Here is an 18,362-nt window from a genome sequence, read left to right on the forward strand (position 1 = left end):
GCACTCCAAACTGCAGTATTAAAGTGCAGAAGCCTAGCAAACTTGGATCAGAGATGTACCATGATAATAGTGAAGGTGGTACCTATTATATTCCAGCATCTGCGGATATGGGAAGCATGAGACTGCTGATCATGGAATGTGCCATAGCAGGTGGTAGTTGTCCAAGTTGGAGCAGCAAATAGGAGTTGCCAGGTATCTACTCAGACTTTCACATTAGGTATTCTGTGTCTCGTTTCTAGTTGGCAATGGACGAATAGGAGCTTGCGTAAGTAACACGGCTGATAATGAGTGATAATCCCCATTAATAGGCCACTTGTCCCTCACTAGTGGGTTTTCCATTTCGATGTTTGGGACTTGGTTGAAAATGTGATATTTTGATCTCAGCACTGAAAAGAGCCTTGTTTGACACATCAGCCAATTTGGGGTGAACTTGTTGAAGATTTAATTGATTCACTTACCAGTTTTTTGATCCTGTATAGAATCACGTTTGGTCAGAGAGTCCACAGCAACCCTCTGAATAGTATTTCACCCCCTACGCTATTCCTGTAACCCTGCATTTACCATGGTCAATCCACCTAATCTGCACATGTTTAGACTGTGAGAGGAAACCACCAAACACAGAGAGAATGTGCAAACTCTAAGCAGAAAGTTACCTGAGTCAGAAATCAAACATGGGTCCCTGGCACTGTGAGGCAGCACTGCTAACCACTGAGCCATCATGCTGCCCTATATGTTATCCTCATGCTCATAGTTAAGAGTTCAGATCTGTAGCTTGAATTTTGTTAACTGGAAATGTAACAAAGATATGATAGCAGACATAGATGAAAAACATAACTTAAACTGTATTGTTCTAGTTTATTGATTAAACAGAGAAAAATACTTAACTATTTAAGAAAAGTGAATGGAAATACAGTATAGGAATTGAGGATTGATCATTTGGTATATCTGATTTTGTCTTTAAAATAATTTAAATGAAATATGATATTTAGTCATAAGTTTATGAAAAGAGGTTTCATGTTTTCTCTAAGTTTAAACAAGTTGAACAACAATACGATACAATGTTATTACAATCTGTTAAAATCTGACTCTTAAAAATGATTTTAAAGGTTTCACAGCAACCTAAAAATATTCACACAAGAATTCATATTTTGAGACTTGATGCCACAGTTTCAGCTTGTGGTTACAGTCCCAATCACCTTCCAACTTTACAATAGGCTGTCTTCATACCACACCAAATGTTTCCTTTAAAAGTCCCCAGTCACTCAATCTCTTGATCCAGCTTCTGATCTTTAAACATTCACAAGTCCCATCTGTTCAAACATTCTTAACAACATTCTGCCTGGTAGTTAACACAAAGAAGTCTTTGCATTTACTTGATTTTGGCTTTTAGTTTTCCTCTCTAACACTCTCTATCCATCTGAGTTTGAGAGGTTGTGTTCAGAAAGAACAATTGCCCTTCTTTGACATCAAATTAAGTTCAATAAGTTTAGACCTCTGACCCATGTCCAACAAATCACATGGGCTTATCACCATCCCTATTCCAGAACATTCTGTTTTACTTTAAATCAGACAGTTTAAAACATAACCACCATATAAAGTCTAACAATGATTAAAAATGACAATAGAAGTCAGATTCTGTATTTATTACATAGAATTTTGTGCACGTTAGTGGTACTTTGAAGATCAAATTCCATATGCTTTGTAATTTTATACACATATAGTGAACAATACCCTTTGTGTGAGATAAATCCCAGTGTACTACAATTCTTATTTTCACAAAATAATGTAAAGTCAGCAGTAAAGATGGTTTTTCACATCAAACTAGCTTCTCGTTCAAATCATGTTTAATCCTCTTCATCAAGGAAAAAATAATTAAAAATCTGGAAAAAGGACTAGCATTTTAGTTACTTGATTCCACACACAAAAGTATAGTACAATAATCATGTAACGGAATTTACAAGATAACAATACAGTAATAACTGTTCAATAGCATTTCCCAAACACCCAAACTCTGCTGCATAAATAGATAAGTACAGCAGAAATGTGGGAGGGCTGTCACTTCCAAGTCACAAACCAGTCTGACTTGGAAAAATAACTTTGTTCCTTCATTATCACCAAATAAATTCAGGAACATCCTATTGAACAACACTGAGACAGAAGTTTCTGCACATGGACTGTAGTGGTTCACAACATCACCTTCTCAAAGACAGTAAGGTATGGGCAGCAAATCTTGGTCTTGTCAATGAATAAATAATATAGTAGATTCACCAGATTAATGCAAGAGCTGTTTGAACACAACCTCTCAAACTCAGACAGATAGAGAGTGCCTGCGTTGTAAACAGTCAGTATTTCAACTACTGTTTGTGTGTAGATGAAACTCAGCAGGCATTGGAATGTTTGGAATACAGGTTGCAGGATAGGCCACTTCAGCTCAGAGAATTGATCCAGCTGTAGTTAGATTCAAAGATATTTAAAGCAAAGGAGGTGTATTTGCCCATCATTTCCATGCCAGTCAACAAAGATTTACTACAATAATCCCATTATCCAGCTCTTGGCCCATAGCCCTGGAGGCTACGGCAGTGCAAGTGAATATCTAAACATTGTCTAAATGTTATAAAGATTTCTGATTTAACTGCCCTTTCAGGCTGAGTTCCAGCTTTCCACTATCCTTTGGTCAAACAAACTTCTTCCCAATTCCTCTCTTATCTTTCTACTTCTTGCCTTAAGTCTAAAGCCACTGGTTATTGACCTCTCTACAAATGGTAAAAAACCCTTCCTATCCAAGCTATACTTGTCTCTCATAATCTTATATAATGAAACAGCCAGAGAGAATTAGGCCCTGTGTATCTGAATCAGCGCTGAGTGCACAGGGAAAACAGCTTCGAAAAAGGTGGGAGATAGTGTAGGCTCGGTAGCTTCTCAAACAGTGAGAGAGAGCAGGGAACAGCAGCCTCAAAAAGAAGATCTGACTTATGTGAGAAGGGTGGTGATAGAGGAAGCCAAAAACCAGCAGCACAGAGCTTCTTTAACCTGTTTCTGCCTGTCAGAGCCAAAATGTAAAATTACACAGAAAAAGGTAGTTGATCGGTTGGTATTCCTTCTGTTTTTGTTTTGATTAACTAAATGTTATTGTAGCTGAAGAATCCAGAAAGTAAGTTCACGTTTAAAATATTTTGGAAGTAAAAATAGTAGGTCAGAGTATTATTCAAATGCTGAAGGATTGCAACATGCTGTTGTGCAGAGAGACTTAGGAGTGCTTGTGCATGAATCAGTAAAAGTTGATTTGCAAGTGCAACAGGTAATCAGTAAGGCAAACAAAATATAGACTTTCATTGCTAGACGGATTGAATTTAAGAGCAGTGAGCTTTTGCTGCGATTGTACAATGTTTTGGTGAGGCACCTGGATAATTGTGTGCAGTTTTGATCTCCTTGTAGAAGGATGTACTGGTTTTTGAGGCAGTACAGAGAAGGTTCACCAGACTGATTCTGGAGGGGATCACCCTATGAGGAGAGTTTGAGCCACCTGGGACTGTACACACTGGAATTTAGAGAATGAGAGGTGATCTTATAGAAACATAAAATTATGAAAAGGATAGATAAGATAGAAGCAGGCAGTTGTTTCTGCTGCTGGGTGAGAGTAGAACTTGGGGACATGGCATCAAGGTTAGGGGGAGTAGATTTAGGACGGAAATGAGGAGGAACTGCTTTTCCCAGAGAGTAGTGAATCTATGGAATTCTTTGCCTAGGAAGCGTTAGAGGCAGCTCTATTAAATATATTCAAGACACAGTTTTTGCATGGTTGGGGAATTAAGGGTTATGGGGATAATGCAGATATAAGGAGCAGAGACAACAGATCAGCCATGATCTTAACGAATGGCGGAGCTGGCTCGATGGGCCAAATAGCCTACTCCTGCTCCTAGTACTTTGAAACTATGAAATGTAGTGGTAACAGAGTCTAACATACTTAAGGTAATAGAAACTGTGCTCTGCAGCATAGACAGAGAGAGCTGAAGATTGGGTTTCCTAAACGTACCAAGGCTAAGGATCTCTCTTTCAGACTAGAGAGAAACTTGAGAGTGGGAAGAGAAGGATCCAGTTGGTATAGTCCATGTAGGTACCAATGACAAAGGTAGGACTAGAAAAGAGGCACTTCTGAGGGACTATGAACAGTTCAGTTGTAAATTAAAAAAACAGACCTACAAAGATAATAATCTCCGATTAGTACCTGAGCCACATGAATATTGACACAGGGCAAATAACATTAAAGAGGTAAACGTGTGGATCAAAGATTACTTTGGGAAAAATGGGTTCCGATTCATGAGGAAGAGAACCAGTTTTTAGGAGAGAGAGCTGTGTCATTGGCACAGGCTCCATTTGAACCATAGTGGAACTGGAGTCCTGGCGAATCTTATAATGAGGATTGTAGGTAGGGCTTTATACCAATAAGTCAGGGGAATGTTCAATTGAAGGAAAGTTTTAACAATCAAAAAGAAATAAGTGCAAAGGATGGTGAAGATGTGAACAATAATCAAAATGTTAAAGGAAGCGGTATAAACATATGCAAAAGAGTGCAGCAGCAATTAGAACCAGTTTAAGTTATGAAGGTAAAAAGTCAAAGCTTAAGACTCTTTGTTTGAATGCACACACCATTTGTAACTTGTTGGATCGATGGTAGAAATAGAAATGGTTGACTATGACTTGAAAGCTATTACAGATAGCTGGGGTCTAATACTGGGAATTCAATATTCAAGGGTATGCAACATCCAGAAGAATAAGCAAAAATGGAAAGGAGTTTAGATCAGAGTGGTGCTGGGAAAGCATAGCAGGTCAGGCAACATCCAAGGAGCAGGAAAATCGACGTTTCGGGCAAAAGCCCTTCCGGATGAAATGTCGATTTTCCTGCTCCTTGGATGTTGCCTGACCTGCTGTGCTTTTCTAGCACCACTCTGATCTAAACTCTGGTTTCCAGCATCTGCAGTCCTCACTTTTGCCAAAAATGAAAAGGAGATAGGGTAACTTTGTTCGTAAAGAAAGTGCATCGGTGATGAGTAATGATAATAGTAGATCCAGATATTGAATTAGTTTGGGTAGAAATAAGTAATAGCAAGGTAAGGAGTGGGTGGGAGTTGTCTATAGGCTCCCAAAGAGTTGCCTCACTCTAGGACAAAGTATAAACTGGGAAATAATGGAGGTACATGAGAAAGCACGATAATTGTCTTGGCTGATTTTAATCGATTTATCAACTGGACAAATCACATAGGCAGGGTAACATGAAAGGTGAATTTCCAGCCTGCATCAAGTATTGTTTCTTAGAACAATACATTGCTATTTTAGTCTTGTAACGGAAATGAGGTCAGATTAATAAGGCATCTTTCAGTTAATGATCCTCTAGATAGTAGCGATCACAACATGGTAGAATTTTAAATTCAGCTTGAGGGACAAGCAACTCAGTCTTAAACCAGTGTTAACTTAAATAAGCACAATTGCAGAGGTATGAAGAAAGAAATTGTCTGAAGCTGGCGGGAAAAATAGGGTAAGTAGAAAGTCAGTGGATGAGCAACGACAGACATTTAAGCAGATACTTCATAACACTCAGCAAAATTAATTCTGGTCAAGAAGAAGGAACTTATTAGAAGGATGAACTACCCATTGTTAACAAAGGCGGTCAAGCAGCAAAGCAGCAAAAACTAATGGTAGACCAAGGGGATTAGGAGGTTTTTAGAAATCAACAGAAGATGAGTAAAAGGCTAATGAAAAGGTTGAAAATTGCTTATTAAATTTCAAGAAATATGAAAACAAAGAGTTTCTAGAAGTTAATAAAAGAGTAGTTAAAGTAAGTATGGACTCCTTGAAGGATGCAATTAGGGAATTAATAATTGGGAACAGGGAAATGGCAGATAATTTAAATTAAAATTTTGCATCAATCTTTAGTGTGAAGGACACCATAAACATCCTAAAGATAACAGATAGGTAAGGTAGTAATAGGAAGAAACATTGCATAACAGATACTATCACGTGGGACAGAATATTTGACAAACTATCGGGACTAAAGTTGTCTGCTGACAATGTCCTGAAACGTGTGAGCCATTGTGTTCTAAATAAAACAATATATGATACTTAATCAGCTCTTCCATATTAACTTGACTCAGTGGTAGTACTAGCTTCTGAGTTAGTACGTTATGTGTTGAAACCCCATTGAGCATACAGTGCAGGCTGACAGGTTTAGAAAGTCAGGCAAGAGAGTGCATTATGACTATACAACCAGTGTTAATGCATCATGTTCTAACTTGCTATAATACAAATACACCTACACAATGGAAATAGCTGTTCATTCTTAGCATGATCATTTGTTAACTAATTTTATTTGCCTGTGTTAGATATTTCTTTTCACAGTCATATCTGTAGACACCAAATTAAGTGAGTAATATTTACTATCATGGTTCGAAAATATATAGGAGTCCCAAGCTGACCTTTTGTATGGAATCCTGTTGCTGCAGGGATACTGAATTGTCAGAATTTCGATTTGTTAAAAGATCCATTCTGCTCTTTTAATTATGAATCTACAAAAAGGAATTCTACCAATCTGATGGTTGAATTTGCAATAGTTATACATCTTAAAGAGTTAATCAATTCTGTGGAATTCATTTTATATGCGAGTGGATTTAAAATAAGAAGCTCCACTTATGTGCACAATTACTTATTTAATGAAATTACCCTCTTTAAAGCTACGATCCTTATTGATCAATGTATAAAGATATTTCCACAAATGCAAAGTATATAGAAATTATACCACTTCTACATTTCTACATGTTGTGCCAAAAGTACTGGTGTTGAGAATTTATTCAAAAACACACACTCAGCAGTACAGGAAATGCCTAGTAATTACTGTAACTGAGACATATCCTATTCTTTGTAGGGAAGCATGGAATAGGCCAGGCCTTAATACACAATTGCCATCAATGCCAATCCATTTGAATAGTACTGGCATGATCCAAGAGATGCAAATTACATAATGTCAGATCTTCCTTTCCCTCACACAGAGATGGAACAACTTAACAAATGCAGCCCAATCAGAATTTTCAAGATTCATCTGACTAATGTTGGTAGAATCAAGTAGTTGGGTGAAAATGCAACATCTATCACTAGGTCACCTACTTACAAGATATATTAAGGAGGAAAGAAGGAAAAAAAAGTGAATTTACATAGTGCCTTCCAAAGTGCTTTGCCATAAGCGAGTTAATTTGGTTGTACAGTTAGTTTTTCTATACTGCAATAGTTGTGTTCTTGTGCAACCCCGCATTATAGAAATATCGCACTTTAGAACCAGCACTTAAAGTGTTGGTAATGCAATCGTATAACAGCCAACACGTTTTAACAGTTTGTGCTTCAGAAACAGCATTGCCAATTCGTCAATTGTGTTACAGTGAATTTGTGTCAACGAAATGTAGCAAAACGACCTGTAATTTAATTGTTACTGGGAAGGTAAATATAATAGCCAAATAAGTGAAGTCACCAGTTGGTCCTTTTAGTGCCATTGATTAAGGAGGAAATTCTGACCAGAGCATTTGAGCCTCCCTGTTCTTCCCTGTATAATGGCTTGTGACCCTATGTCCATCTGAAGAAACAATCTGGATTTCAACTTGCCTTAATAGGAGGAATAAGAGAGCAAAAATCTATAAGGAGATCAGATTGAAAGTCAAAAGTAAGATGCCGAATTTTAAGGAAAAAACAAAAGCAAAAATGTTTACAAAGTTCTTTTGAGGAGCAATTAGATCACGCATCGTTCAATTTTGTAATGCTTAAGCCAGAAGAGTCCCCTTAAAGTTGCAGTAAAAACAAACAGTAGTAGCTTGTAAATTGGCAATCACACTCCTAATACAAATTGTTTCTTGTCTTAGCAATGAGAACATAGGCTAAATGCTCTGTGATAATTTTCAGTTACATCCTTGACCTTAGTGACCTCATCTGTGTGAAGGTTGCAACAGGCCAGGTGCCTGGTTTGGTGCGAAGTACAAATTTATACATCTCAACCTCTTGGATGTCTATTGTGTAATGCACATAATTGTAAAAAAAAGGATTTAGATTCAGTAAGTTAATGCATCAAATAAAGAACCATTATTTTGGCTGAAGTATATTGCCAAAAAGACAAAAAGATCAAGGAATGAGTATGCATTGCATTTAGTATACAGTCTTCTGTTTCCATAAGATGTACCTTAGTAAATCCAGTGACCAAAAATACATTTTCAAACAGATTTACAAAATAAGATCAGAACAAACTCACAAATATATTACAAAAATACATCGAGAAGTAGGCCTTTGAGCATTTTGAGCCTGTTCCATATAGTTGATCTGCAACTTTGCTCTGCATACTTGTGTCCCATTGCACATTTAGTTAACAAAGATCAATCTCAAATTATAATTAACTAGCACCGACTGCTGTTTGCAGAACAGAATTCCAGACTTCTCCAATCCTTTGTATGAAGAAGTGATTTGGACAAGTTGTTGGAGGGAATCCTGAAGGACAGGATGTACATGTATTTGGAAAGGCAAGGACTGATTAGTGGTATTCAATATGGCTTTATGCGTGGGAAATCATGTCTCACAAACTTGATTGAGTTTTTTGAAGAAGTATCAAGGAGGATTGATGAGAGCAGAGTGCTAGATGTGATATATATGGATTTCAGTAAGGTATTCGGCAAGGTTCCCCATGGGAGACTGGTTAGCAAGGTTAGATCTCATGGAATACAGGGAGAACTAGCCACTTGGATACAGAATTGGCTCAAAGGTAGAAGACAGAGGGTGGTGGTGGAGGGTTGTTTTTCAGACTGGAGGCCTGTGACCAGTGGAGTACCACAAGGATTGGTGCTGGTTCCACTTCTTTTCATTATTAATATAAATGATTTGGATGTGAGCATAAGAAGTCTAGATAGTAAGTTTGCAGATGACACCAAAATTGGAAGTGTAGTGGACAGCGAAGAAGGTTACCTCAGATTACAACAGGATCTTGATCAGATGGGCCAATGGGCTGAGAAGTGGCAGACTGAGTTTAATTCAGATAAATGCAAGGTGTTGCATTTTGGGAAAGCAAATCTTAGCAGGACTTATACACCTAATGGTAAGGTCCTAGGGAGTGTTGCTGAACAAAGAGACCTTGGACTTCAGGTTCATAGCTCCTTGAAAGTGGCCTAACCAATGACCTGTACAGCCGCAGGTAGATAGGAGAGTGAAGAAGGTGTTTGGTATTCTTTCCTTTATTGGTCAGAGTATTGAGTACAGGAGTTGGGAGGTCATGTTGCAGCAGTACAGGTCATTGGTTAGGCCACTGTTTGAATATTGCATGCAATTCTGATCTCCTTCCTATTGGAAAGATGTTGTGAAACTTGAAAGGGTTCAGAAAAGACTTACAAGGCTGTTGTCAGGGTTGGATGATTTGAGGTATAGGGAGAGGCTGAACAGGCTGGGGTAGTTTTCCCTGGGGCGTCAGAGGCTGAGGGGTGACCTTATAAAGGTTTACAAAATCATGAGGGGCATGGATAGGATAAATAGACAAAGTCTTTTCCCTGAGGTGGGGAGTCCAGAACTAGAGAGCATAGGTTTAGGGTGAGAGGGGAAAGATATAAAAGAGACCTAAGGGGCAACATTTTCACGCAGAGAATGGTATGTGTATGGAATGAGCTGCCAGAGGAAGTGGTGGAGGCTGGTACAATTGCAACATTTAAGAGGGATTTGGATGGGTATATGAATAGGAAAGGTTTGGAGGGATATGGGCCTGGTGCTGGCAGAGGACTAGATTGGGTTGGAATATCTGTTCAGCATGGATGGGTTTGACCGAAGGGTCTGTTTCCGTGCTGTACATCTCTATGACTCTTACTCTGGTAATAATTTCTAAACTATCCCCCTCTACACCTAGACTCCTTAACCAGTGTAAATAGTATTTCTTTATCTCCCTATATATTCACCTTAATGTCAGAAAACATCAATCAAATTATCCCTTTAAATTCTAAAGTGCAGAAACACGACTGATTTATGTAATCTTTTCTCATAATTTAATTCTTGGGATCCCATTATCAGTCTAGCTGTATGTCTGTGCTGTATGTTCCCTCAATCTAAGATCTGATGTTTGGATCTGTTCACACATTTAGCCTAACTGGGTATTTGCATAGCTACAGTTTACCCTCTACAACTTTGTATTCCAACATTTTGTCAGAATTTTCATTGTTTTCTGTACATATTCATGAATCATGAACACCGATGTCTCTTCTGAGATTTACCCTTTTTGTAGTAAAAAGTACTCTGTTCTATCCTTTTTAGGAATACCTCATATTCATCTGGATTGAAATCTAGTTGTCACAATTTTGCCCACGATATCTAAATTTACTTTTGGATTTACAATGTCACAGGCCTCTGTATCATCAGCAAATTTGGATTTGTGTTTTTCTATTCTACTAGCTTGGTGTTAACAAATGCGGAAAATAATTGCGATTCCAAAACAAAGTTATGTAGGAAACACTGGGCACATATTACCAATTCTTAACAAATTTAAATCATTTGTCCTCAATTCCATGAATTTTATAAAAAAATGCCTTCAATTCTATGTTAGGATGTGTGTCTGGGTTTTTATTCACTACAGATTGCTTTAGTCCAAACTTTCAGTGGGGATGGCAAGAAAAACAGGTGATGTTGGGATATCCATATACTGTCAATGCATAGTGTGTGTTCGTGTTTATGGCAATGCCCCATATTCCTCCCCCTCTCTACACAACATTCAACTCACACACACTCACTATCTCTTACATAGCTCACTCTCTCTCTTTAATACACCAACATTAGTAAATTATCATAGAACTGCAGGTTTTATTAAAACCTGTGCCAGTATAAAGTAATGGGTGGGGATGGTGGGGTGGTATCCTATACATTAACCCTGATTCCATTTACTGAATGCTGAGTTTTGACCGAATAACCACGACAGGCTCAGTGACAGGCTTGAGTTCTTTTGAACATTTCAGATCCTTCTCAAATCTGTAACAATCTCTATTCGCAAATTATATCTATCTGCCTTAAATATTATAGAATACAGAAAGATGTTCAAATAGAAATAACAATTTAAGTTGACACAAACACAAGTCAACTTCTGAGGTTCTCTGTCAGAACAGTCGGCTACGTCCTGCTCCTCGGCCTCTACCTCTGAATACTTTAAAAGAGTCATTTTTATGAGATTTTTTGTGCCGTTCAACTTTAATCCAATCTCCTTCATTGGGTTTGCTTTGCCTCTCTTTACCTGTGTCTTTTGTACTTTTAGTACCAGTGCCTTTCATGCCTGAGACTCCATTAATATCTGTATCTAATTGTTGCTGAAATTGCTTTTGTAGGTTTCTGTCAGGGCCCCATGACCTAGCATGGTGAGAACGGGTGGATTGAGAATACCTCCTTTCTGATGATTGATATCCAGAGTAATGTCTCAGAGGTGTGCTTTTGCTTCTCTCCCTACCATATTCCTTACTTATGTGCCTATTTCCACTACCACGCATGAACACTGGGCTAACTCCTTTTTTACTAATGTGGTTAAATCCTTCAGAAGTGGTTGTTTTATTAAACAGGAAGTCATTGGACTCATTGCTCTGATAGCCACTGCTTTGTCTACTGGTAATATGGTCTCTCTCCAAAATGCTGTTTGAGGTGGTGCTTGACAGGCTGCTTCCTTCAGAGCTGAGGTGTATAGTAGAAAGACGACTGCATAACACTGGCGTTGTAGGTAGTGGGCTGGAGCTTTGTCTGGATTGAGTCAGAGGAGTAGCAATGTGGTATCTGCTGGGGCTCTGCATACGTCTTACAACTGCTGCGTAAGTATCTTGATTAGCAAATAAATTAAACAATTGAGATTGTGTAATGGAAGTGGAAGCATTTTGGTTAGGAGGTAAAATGGCAGAATATTGTGATGAGTCGCCTGTTGATGTTCTGCGCAATTTTAAAGTATCAAACCATTGTTGACGAACATCTGGAATACAAAACATGTACAAAAAGTGTTGAGCACCTGAAATTAATAATTTTGAAGATAGTGTCTTTGCAAATAAAATCATTCATGTTTATTCCTTGTTTATCAAGTCCACAAGTTCATAAAGGTGACTTCGACTTTAAAAAGTCATAGTAAAATGTTCAAGAAACAGCAGTGCATATATTTGGCTATATATTCACTTCTTATAATTCCTATAGTTGTAATTGATATCCAACTGCATTTGATCAAAAACTCCTGATCATAGCAACCTGGAACAAGTGATCAATGGATTGACTGAAGATAGACTTTTAATGTTACCTCATTAAGGTTTTATTGTTGAGGAGAATCTGTTTTGAACAATACATTTGTATAATATAAATTTAGATATTTTAAAATAAAGATTAAACTATGGTTGCTTCTGCAAGTTTCGTTTCTCATTTTTATACAGTTTAATCCACTTATATTCTAGATTTTGAACAACTATACACAGTATAATTAGCATCCTAAAATAATAATGTCCCATTGCTTGATGTAAGAATAAAAAACTGATTTGTACAAAACAGTTGTGCTATCATGAGTGGATTAACAGTCTAGCTTTAGGGAAGTTTGTATAAATTCTGCAGAGGTGACATTACATTAAAGGCATTTGTCACTTTGGTAAAGTTATTTTGATTTCTGCCATAATATGTCAACACCATAACACACTGGCAAATAATTTTCCTAACACCTTACTTAACATGATTATAAACCTGTAATATACACTGAAGATTAATCTCCAGGATTAATTTTTTATAAGAAAAACTGAAAAAAATTTAGTGTATATAAAAACCCATGTAACTTGCCTACTAGTAACTTGTAATATCTAAAATTCTGTACGTCGATTTAAAGGAGAGAAAGCAGCATTTCAATCACACAGTACTTAGGAGTTTTGATAACTCATATCTAATTAAGTCAGATACATAATTTAAAAAAAAAATTTCATTTACCACTACAATTAAGGATGATACAACATATTTAAAATTAAAAACAAAAAATACTGGAAATATTAAACTTTTCAGATGCAAAAGAAGCTTTTCATCTATGTTCCTCATAATGGTAATTTAGTGTATAAGAGGATATTTATGATATGTAGAAATCACGTACATGATTAATTTTTTCCTATTAATCTTTTCAAGCACATTGGCTATTTGCTTGTCTGTATATCCAATAAAATTCACTGCTTTCTGGTGCAGAAACTAAACCACAATTCTTTGTACGTATAATAAGACAGTGGCTCAGGGATTTTCCAATCATCCAACACAACTTTTCCTTATTTAAGGAGGATCTAGTTGCATTGGTTTAGAAAAGGTGCATGAAGATTTTAAAAGTTAATTTTCGGGATGTGAGCGTTGCCTGAAGGACAACATTTATTTCCCATCCCTAACAGCCATTGAGAAGCATGCCAACAGATAATGTGTGGCTTGGAGAGGAACATGCATCTACAATCCTTGACCTTCTAGGCAGAAGAAGCTGTAAGATTGAAAGATACTCTCACAGAAAGTTTGGCCAGATGATGTAGTACCCCTAGTCCTATTTTTTCATGTTGTTACATATTGTCAGCAGATTGGTAAAGATACCATTACAGGCATTGAGACTCATGAAGAAGATGATTCAAGACAGCTCCCAAAGAAATTCCTAGTATGACTTTGCCTCCAACATAGAGCCAAAAGAGGAAATGTTCCCTGATGTTTGCACAATGTTCAGCACTATTTGCAACTCCCTAGACATTAAAGCAGCCGATGTTCATTTGCAGCAAAACCTGGACAATGTTCAAGTTTGGCCTGGTAAGTGGCAAGCTACAATTTCACGACCAGGCAATGGGCATTTCTTAGAAGAGAGGATCCAGCTATCTCACTCACTTTGATATTTAATTGCATGACAATCACTGATTTCCTTACTATCAACACTTTGATGGTTATGATTGGCTAGAAGTGGAACTAAACCAGCTACTTAATGACTGTGGATATTATAGCTGTGGAAATTCTGAGGCAAGGAACTTCTGAAGTGTGTCCACTTCCTACAAGACATAAAGCAATAGTGTAATGGAATATTCCTCACTGGCCTGAATGAGTGAAGGTCCTAGAACACTCATGAAGTTCAACATTATGCAGGACAAATCTGCCTGCTGGATTGGCACCCCATTCACCATTTTAACATTCACTACTTCCACCACTGATGTACAGTGGCAGCAATATCTACTATCTATAACAAGCACTGCAACAATCAACCAAGGCTCCTTCAACAGTAATTCTACATTCAATTCTACATTCTGTGCCACCTAGAAGGATAAAGGCAGCAGATATATGGGATCATCATCACCAAGCCACACACCATCCTGAACTCCCTTCCTAACAGCATTGTGGGTGTACTTGCACCACATGACTGCAGTAGTTCAAGACAACAACTTGCTGTCAATTTCATGGCATTTAAGAATGGGCAATAAATGCTGGTGAGCTTGTGACACTCACAGACTATGAACAAATAAAATAAAAGGAATACTAGCATTAACATTAGAGGTACCACAACCTAATTTAACCCTAATGCATTTGCAGGAAGGCTTTCCAGCCTAGTTTTGATCTGAATAAATGTTAGTTAAAAAAAAAGTCTATAATACTGTTGGATTTTCTGTAGTTCTAGAAAGTAAAGTTTGATGGGTTTAATAGATGACTTACTTAACTGGCACTTGCTCTGAAACTTGTTTTCTGTATTTGTTGGCATGGCTTGGATGACTAGCACCACTTCCTTCATTTCAACGTTGGCAGTACTCAGTGTGATAGTGTGGTTGTGCTTAGTTGTTTTTGGAGTTTTGACATCATTCTGTTGAATAATTTACAATAGAAAATTTTAGAGACATCTTAGAGATTCCAACAATGTCTTTTAAGGTTTACTTTAACATTTTTTCTCTCATATTTAAGCCCAATGATAAACATTTCCCACACTCTGTGAGGTAAAGTCCCACCAGCGCCAGTCATTCTCTAATAACTTATGCAAGAAGATAGTTTTCATACAACAGGTGAAAATCTGGAATAGATATCTAACTTTAGTGAAGCGAGAGGGAGAGGATGCAGGAAAAAGGGAAAATCACAGTCTAGCACGATCCTGTCTTTGTCTAGTATTTGCAGATGTGCATTTGCCAATGCTAGTGTCTTGCTTGTGATGAACTATCAAAACTCAACTTAGGGGTCAAATTTGTTCCTAATTGCTCATATAATAAAGACCTACATGAATAGTGCAATCTCCCACTGTGGCATTAGGGAACATTAATTTCTTCTGCTGAGTAATTATGCATTTACTTTAAATTGAACAGGCTCAAATTCTATTTGCATATCCAGAAGACAAGTGATCTAGGCAAAGGTTATTTAAAGTAAGACGTTTGATGACTGCTGATGAAATCATGATGTAGCCAATGTTAACCCAGGATTCTGAGGCCTTTTGTTGATGTTTACAAATTCATCCGCCTGCAGGACTAGCCAAAAAGACAAAAAAATCCTAAAGATAATTCAAACTAATCCAAAAAAAGGGAAACATGAATTGAAAAAGAAAAATAATTTAGCAAACATTAGTCTAAGTGTATAAAATGCTAGACCAAAAATAACTTATATTTATATAGCGACTTTAGATGGAGTTACATTTTTAAACAGTGACATGTTCGTACAAGTAAGGACTGAACAATCGAAAGCAATGTTAAAATGTCGCACAGGTTTGGTTTTGTTCTTGGGATATGGGCATTGCTGGCTTGGCCAACAGTTAATGAATTCCCATCTGTAATTGTGCAAAGCAAAGTTAGGAATCAATGTCTTTGCTGAGGATCTGAAGTTATATGTAGGTCAGATCAGGTAAGGACAGCAGATTTCCGTCTCTAATTGGTGGAGAGTTGCTTTTTGGACTGGAGGTCTGTGACCAGCAGTGTAATGCAGGGATTGGCGCTTGGTCCACCACTTTTTGTCATTTATGTAAATGATTTGGGTGTGAATATAGGAGGTATGGTTAATAGGATGATACCAAAATTGTGCAATGGACAGCGAAGAAAATTACCTCAGAGTATAATGGGACTTTGACAAGATGGAGGAGAAAGTGAGGACAGGAGATCAGAGCTGAAAATGTGTTGCTGGAAAAGCGCAGAAGGTCAGGCAGCATCCAAGGAACAGGAGAATCGACGTTTCGGGCATAAGCCCTTCTTCAGGAATGAGGAAAGTGTGTCCAGCAGGCTTAGATAAAAGGTAGGGAGGAGGGACTTGGGGGACGGGTGTTGGAAATGCGATAGGTGGAAGGAGGTCAAGGTGAGGGTGATAGGCTGGAGTGGGGTGGGGGCGGAGAGGTCAGGAAGAAGATTGCAGGTTAGGAAGGCGGTGCTGAGTTCGAGGGATTTTCTTAGTATCATTGAAATGTACATCATGGAAACAGACCCTTTGGTCCAATTCATCCATGTTCACCAGATAGCTTAAATTGATCTCATCCCAATAGCCAGCATTTGACCCATATCTGTCTAAACCCTTTCTCTTCATATTCGCATCCAGATGCCTTTTAAATGTTGTAATTATACCAGCATAAACAACTTCCTCTGGCAGTTCATTCCTTACGCACACCTTCCTCTGCTTGAAAAGGTTGCCCCTTAAATCCCTTTTAAATCTTTCCCCTCTCACCTTAAACCTGTGCCGTCTAGCTTTGGACTCTCTCACCACAGGGAAAAGACCTTGTCTATTCACCCTATCCATGTCCCTCATGATTTTATAAATCTCCATAAGATCACCCCTCAGCCTCCGACACTCCAGGGAAAATAGCCCCAGGCTATTCAGCCTCTCCCTATAGCTCAAATCTTCCAACCCTGGCAACGTCCATGTATTTCCTTTCTGAACCCTTTCAGGTTTCACAACATCCTTCCAACAGCAAGGAGACTAGAACTGCATACAGTATTCCAACAGTGGCCTAACCAATGTCCTGTAAACATGCACGATGCACCAACCCATCTGCAACATGACCTCACAACCTCTATACTCAATGCACTGACTAATAAAGGAAAGTGTACCAAACGCTGCCTTCACTACTCTGTCTACCTGCGACTCCACTTTCAAGGAACTATGAACCATAGATTATTTTGTACAGCAACACTCCCCAGGACCTTACCAATAAGTGGATAGGCTCTACCAAAATGTAGCATGTTACATTTATCTAGTATTTGATAAGACTGGCAATTGGGCAAAGGAGTGGCAGATGGAGTTAATCTAGATAAATGTAACATGCTACATTTTGAGTATAGAGGTTGTGAGGTCATGTTGCAGATGGGTTGGTGCATCGTGCATGTTTACAGGACATTGGTTAGGCCACTGTTGGAATACTGTATGTAGTTCTAGTCTCCTTGCTGTTGGAAGGATGTTGTGAAACCTGAAAGGGTTCAGAAAGGAAATACATGGACGTTGCCATGGAAGATTTGAGCTATAGGGAGAGGCTGAATAGCCTGGGGCTATTTTCCTTGGAGTGTCGGAGGCTGAGGGGTGATCTTATGGAGATTTATAAAATCATGAGGGACATGGATAGAGTGAATAGACAAGGTCTTTTCCCTGTGGTGAGAGCGTCCAAAGCTAGACGGCACAGGTTTAAGGTGAGAGGGGAAAGATTTAAAAGGGATTTAAGGGGCAACCTTTTCAAGCAGAGGATGTTGTGCGTAAGGAATGAACTGCCAGAGGAAGTTGTTTATGCTGGTATAATTACAACATTTAAAAGGCATCTGGATGCGAATATGAAGAGAAAGGGTTTAGACAGATATGGGTCAAATGCTGGCTATTGGGATGAGATCAATTTAGGCTATCTGGTGAACATGGATGAATTGGACAAAAGGGTCTGTTTCCATGTTGTACATCTCTATGATACTAAGAATATTAGAGTAATGGGTTTTCCAACAACCTTTATTGGCTACATGGTTACCATTAGGCTAGCTTTTTCTTATTGTTAGTATCTTAGAGGAGAAGAAGGCATTGGAAGTCAGCAAACTCTAGTGTGAACTCAATTGGTGAAATCATGACTATTATGGCTAGTGTATGGGTGTTTGCTGCCTGAGGTGAACCTTCAGCTTGGTTCCTGTGGCTTCAATAGAACACAGGATTTTCAACGCTGAAAGAAAGAAAGAAATATTAAGTCATGACTGCACTCACTCTTAGTGCAGCAGTTGTCAGGATTAACAAAAACTAAATTAGTTCCTTTGAGGTTGGGATTACTTTCACTGGTGATTAGAAGGACAACAGGTGATTTGATTGAAGAATGGTCTTAACAAGGTTGATGTGAAAAAGGATGTTTTCCCTCATGGGTGATTGCAGAACGAGGGGAAATGTTTTCT

At 38.2% G+C, this 18,362-nt stretch overlaps 1 protein-coding gene across 6 annotated transcripts in view; it reads right to left on the reverse strand.

Annotated features, from left to right (window-relative positions):
* Positions 1 to 8,162: 8,162 nt before the first annotated feature.
* LOC140482180 (mitogen-activated protein kinase kinase kinase 20-like) overlaps positions 8,163 to 18,362 on the reverse strand; it is a 140,430-nt gene continuing 130,230 nt past the window's right edge. For all 6 annotated transcript variants that reach the window (XM_072579203.1, XM_072579208.1, XM_072579207.1 and 3 more), the window contains exons 19-20: positions 14,704 to 14,848; positions 8,163 to 11,995 (exon numbers count right to left, since the gene is read on the reverse strand). In XM_072579203.1, the coding sequence (XP_072435304.1) occupies positions 11,145 to 11,995; positions 14,704 to 14,848 (996 nt within the window). In that variant the 3' untranslated portion in view covers positions 8,163 to 11,144. The remainder of the gene's footprint in view (positions 11,996 to 14,703; positions 14,849 to 18,362) is intronic.

Source organism: Chiloscyllium punctatum, chromosome 10 (genome assembly GCF_047496795.1).
Source record: "Chiloscyllium punctatum isolate Juve2018m chromosome 10, sChiPun1.3, whole genome shotgun sequence".
Classification (NCBI taxonomy): Eukaryota; Metazoa; Chordata; class Chondrichthyes; order Orectolobiformes; family Hemiscylliidae; genus Chiloscyllium; species Chiloscyllium punctatum.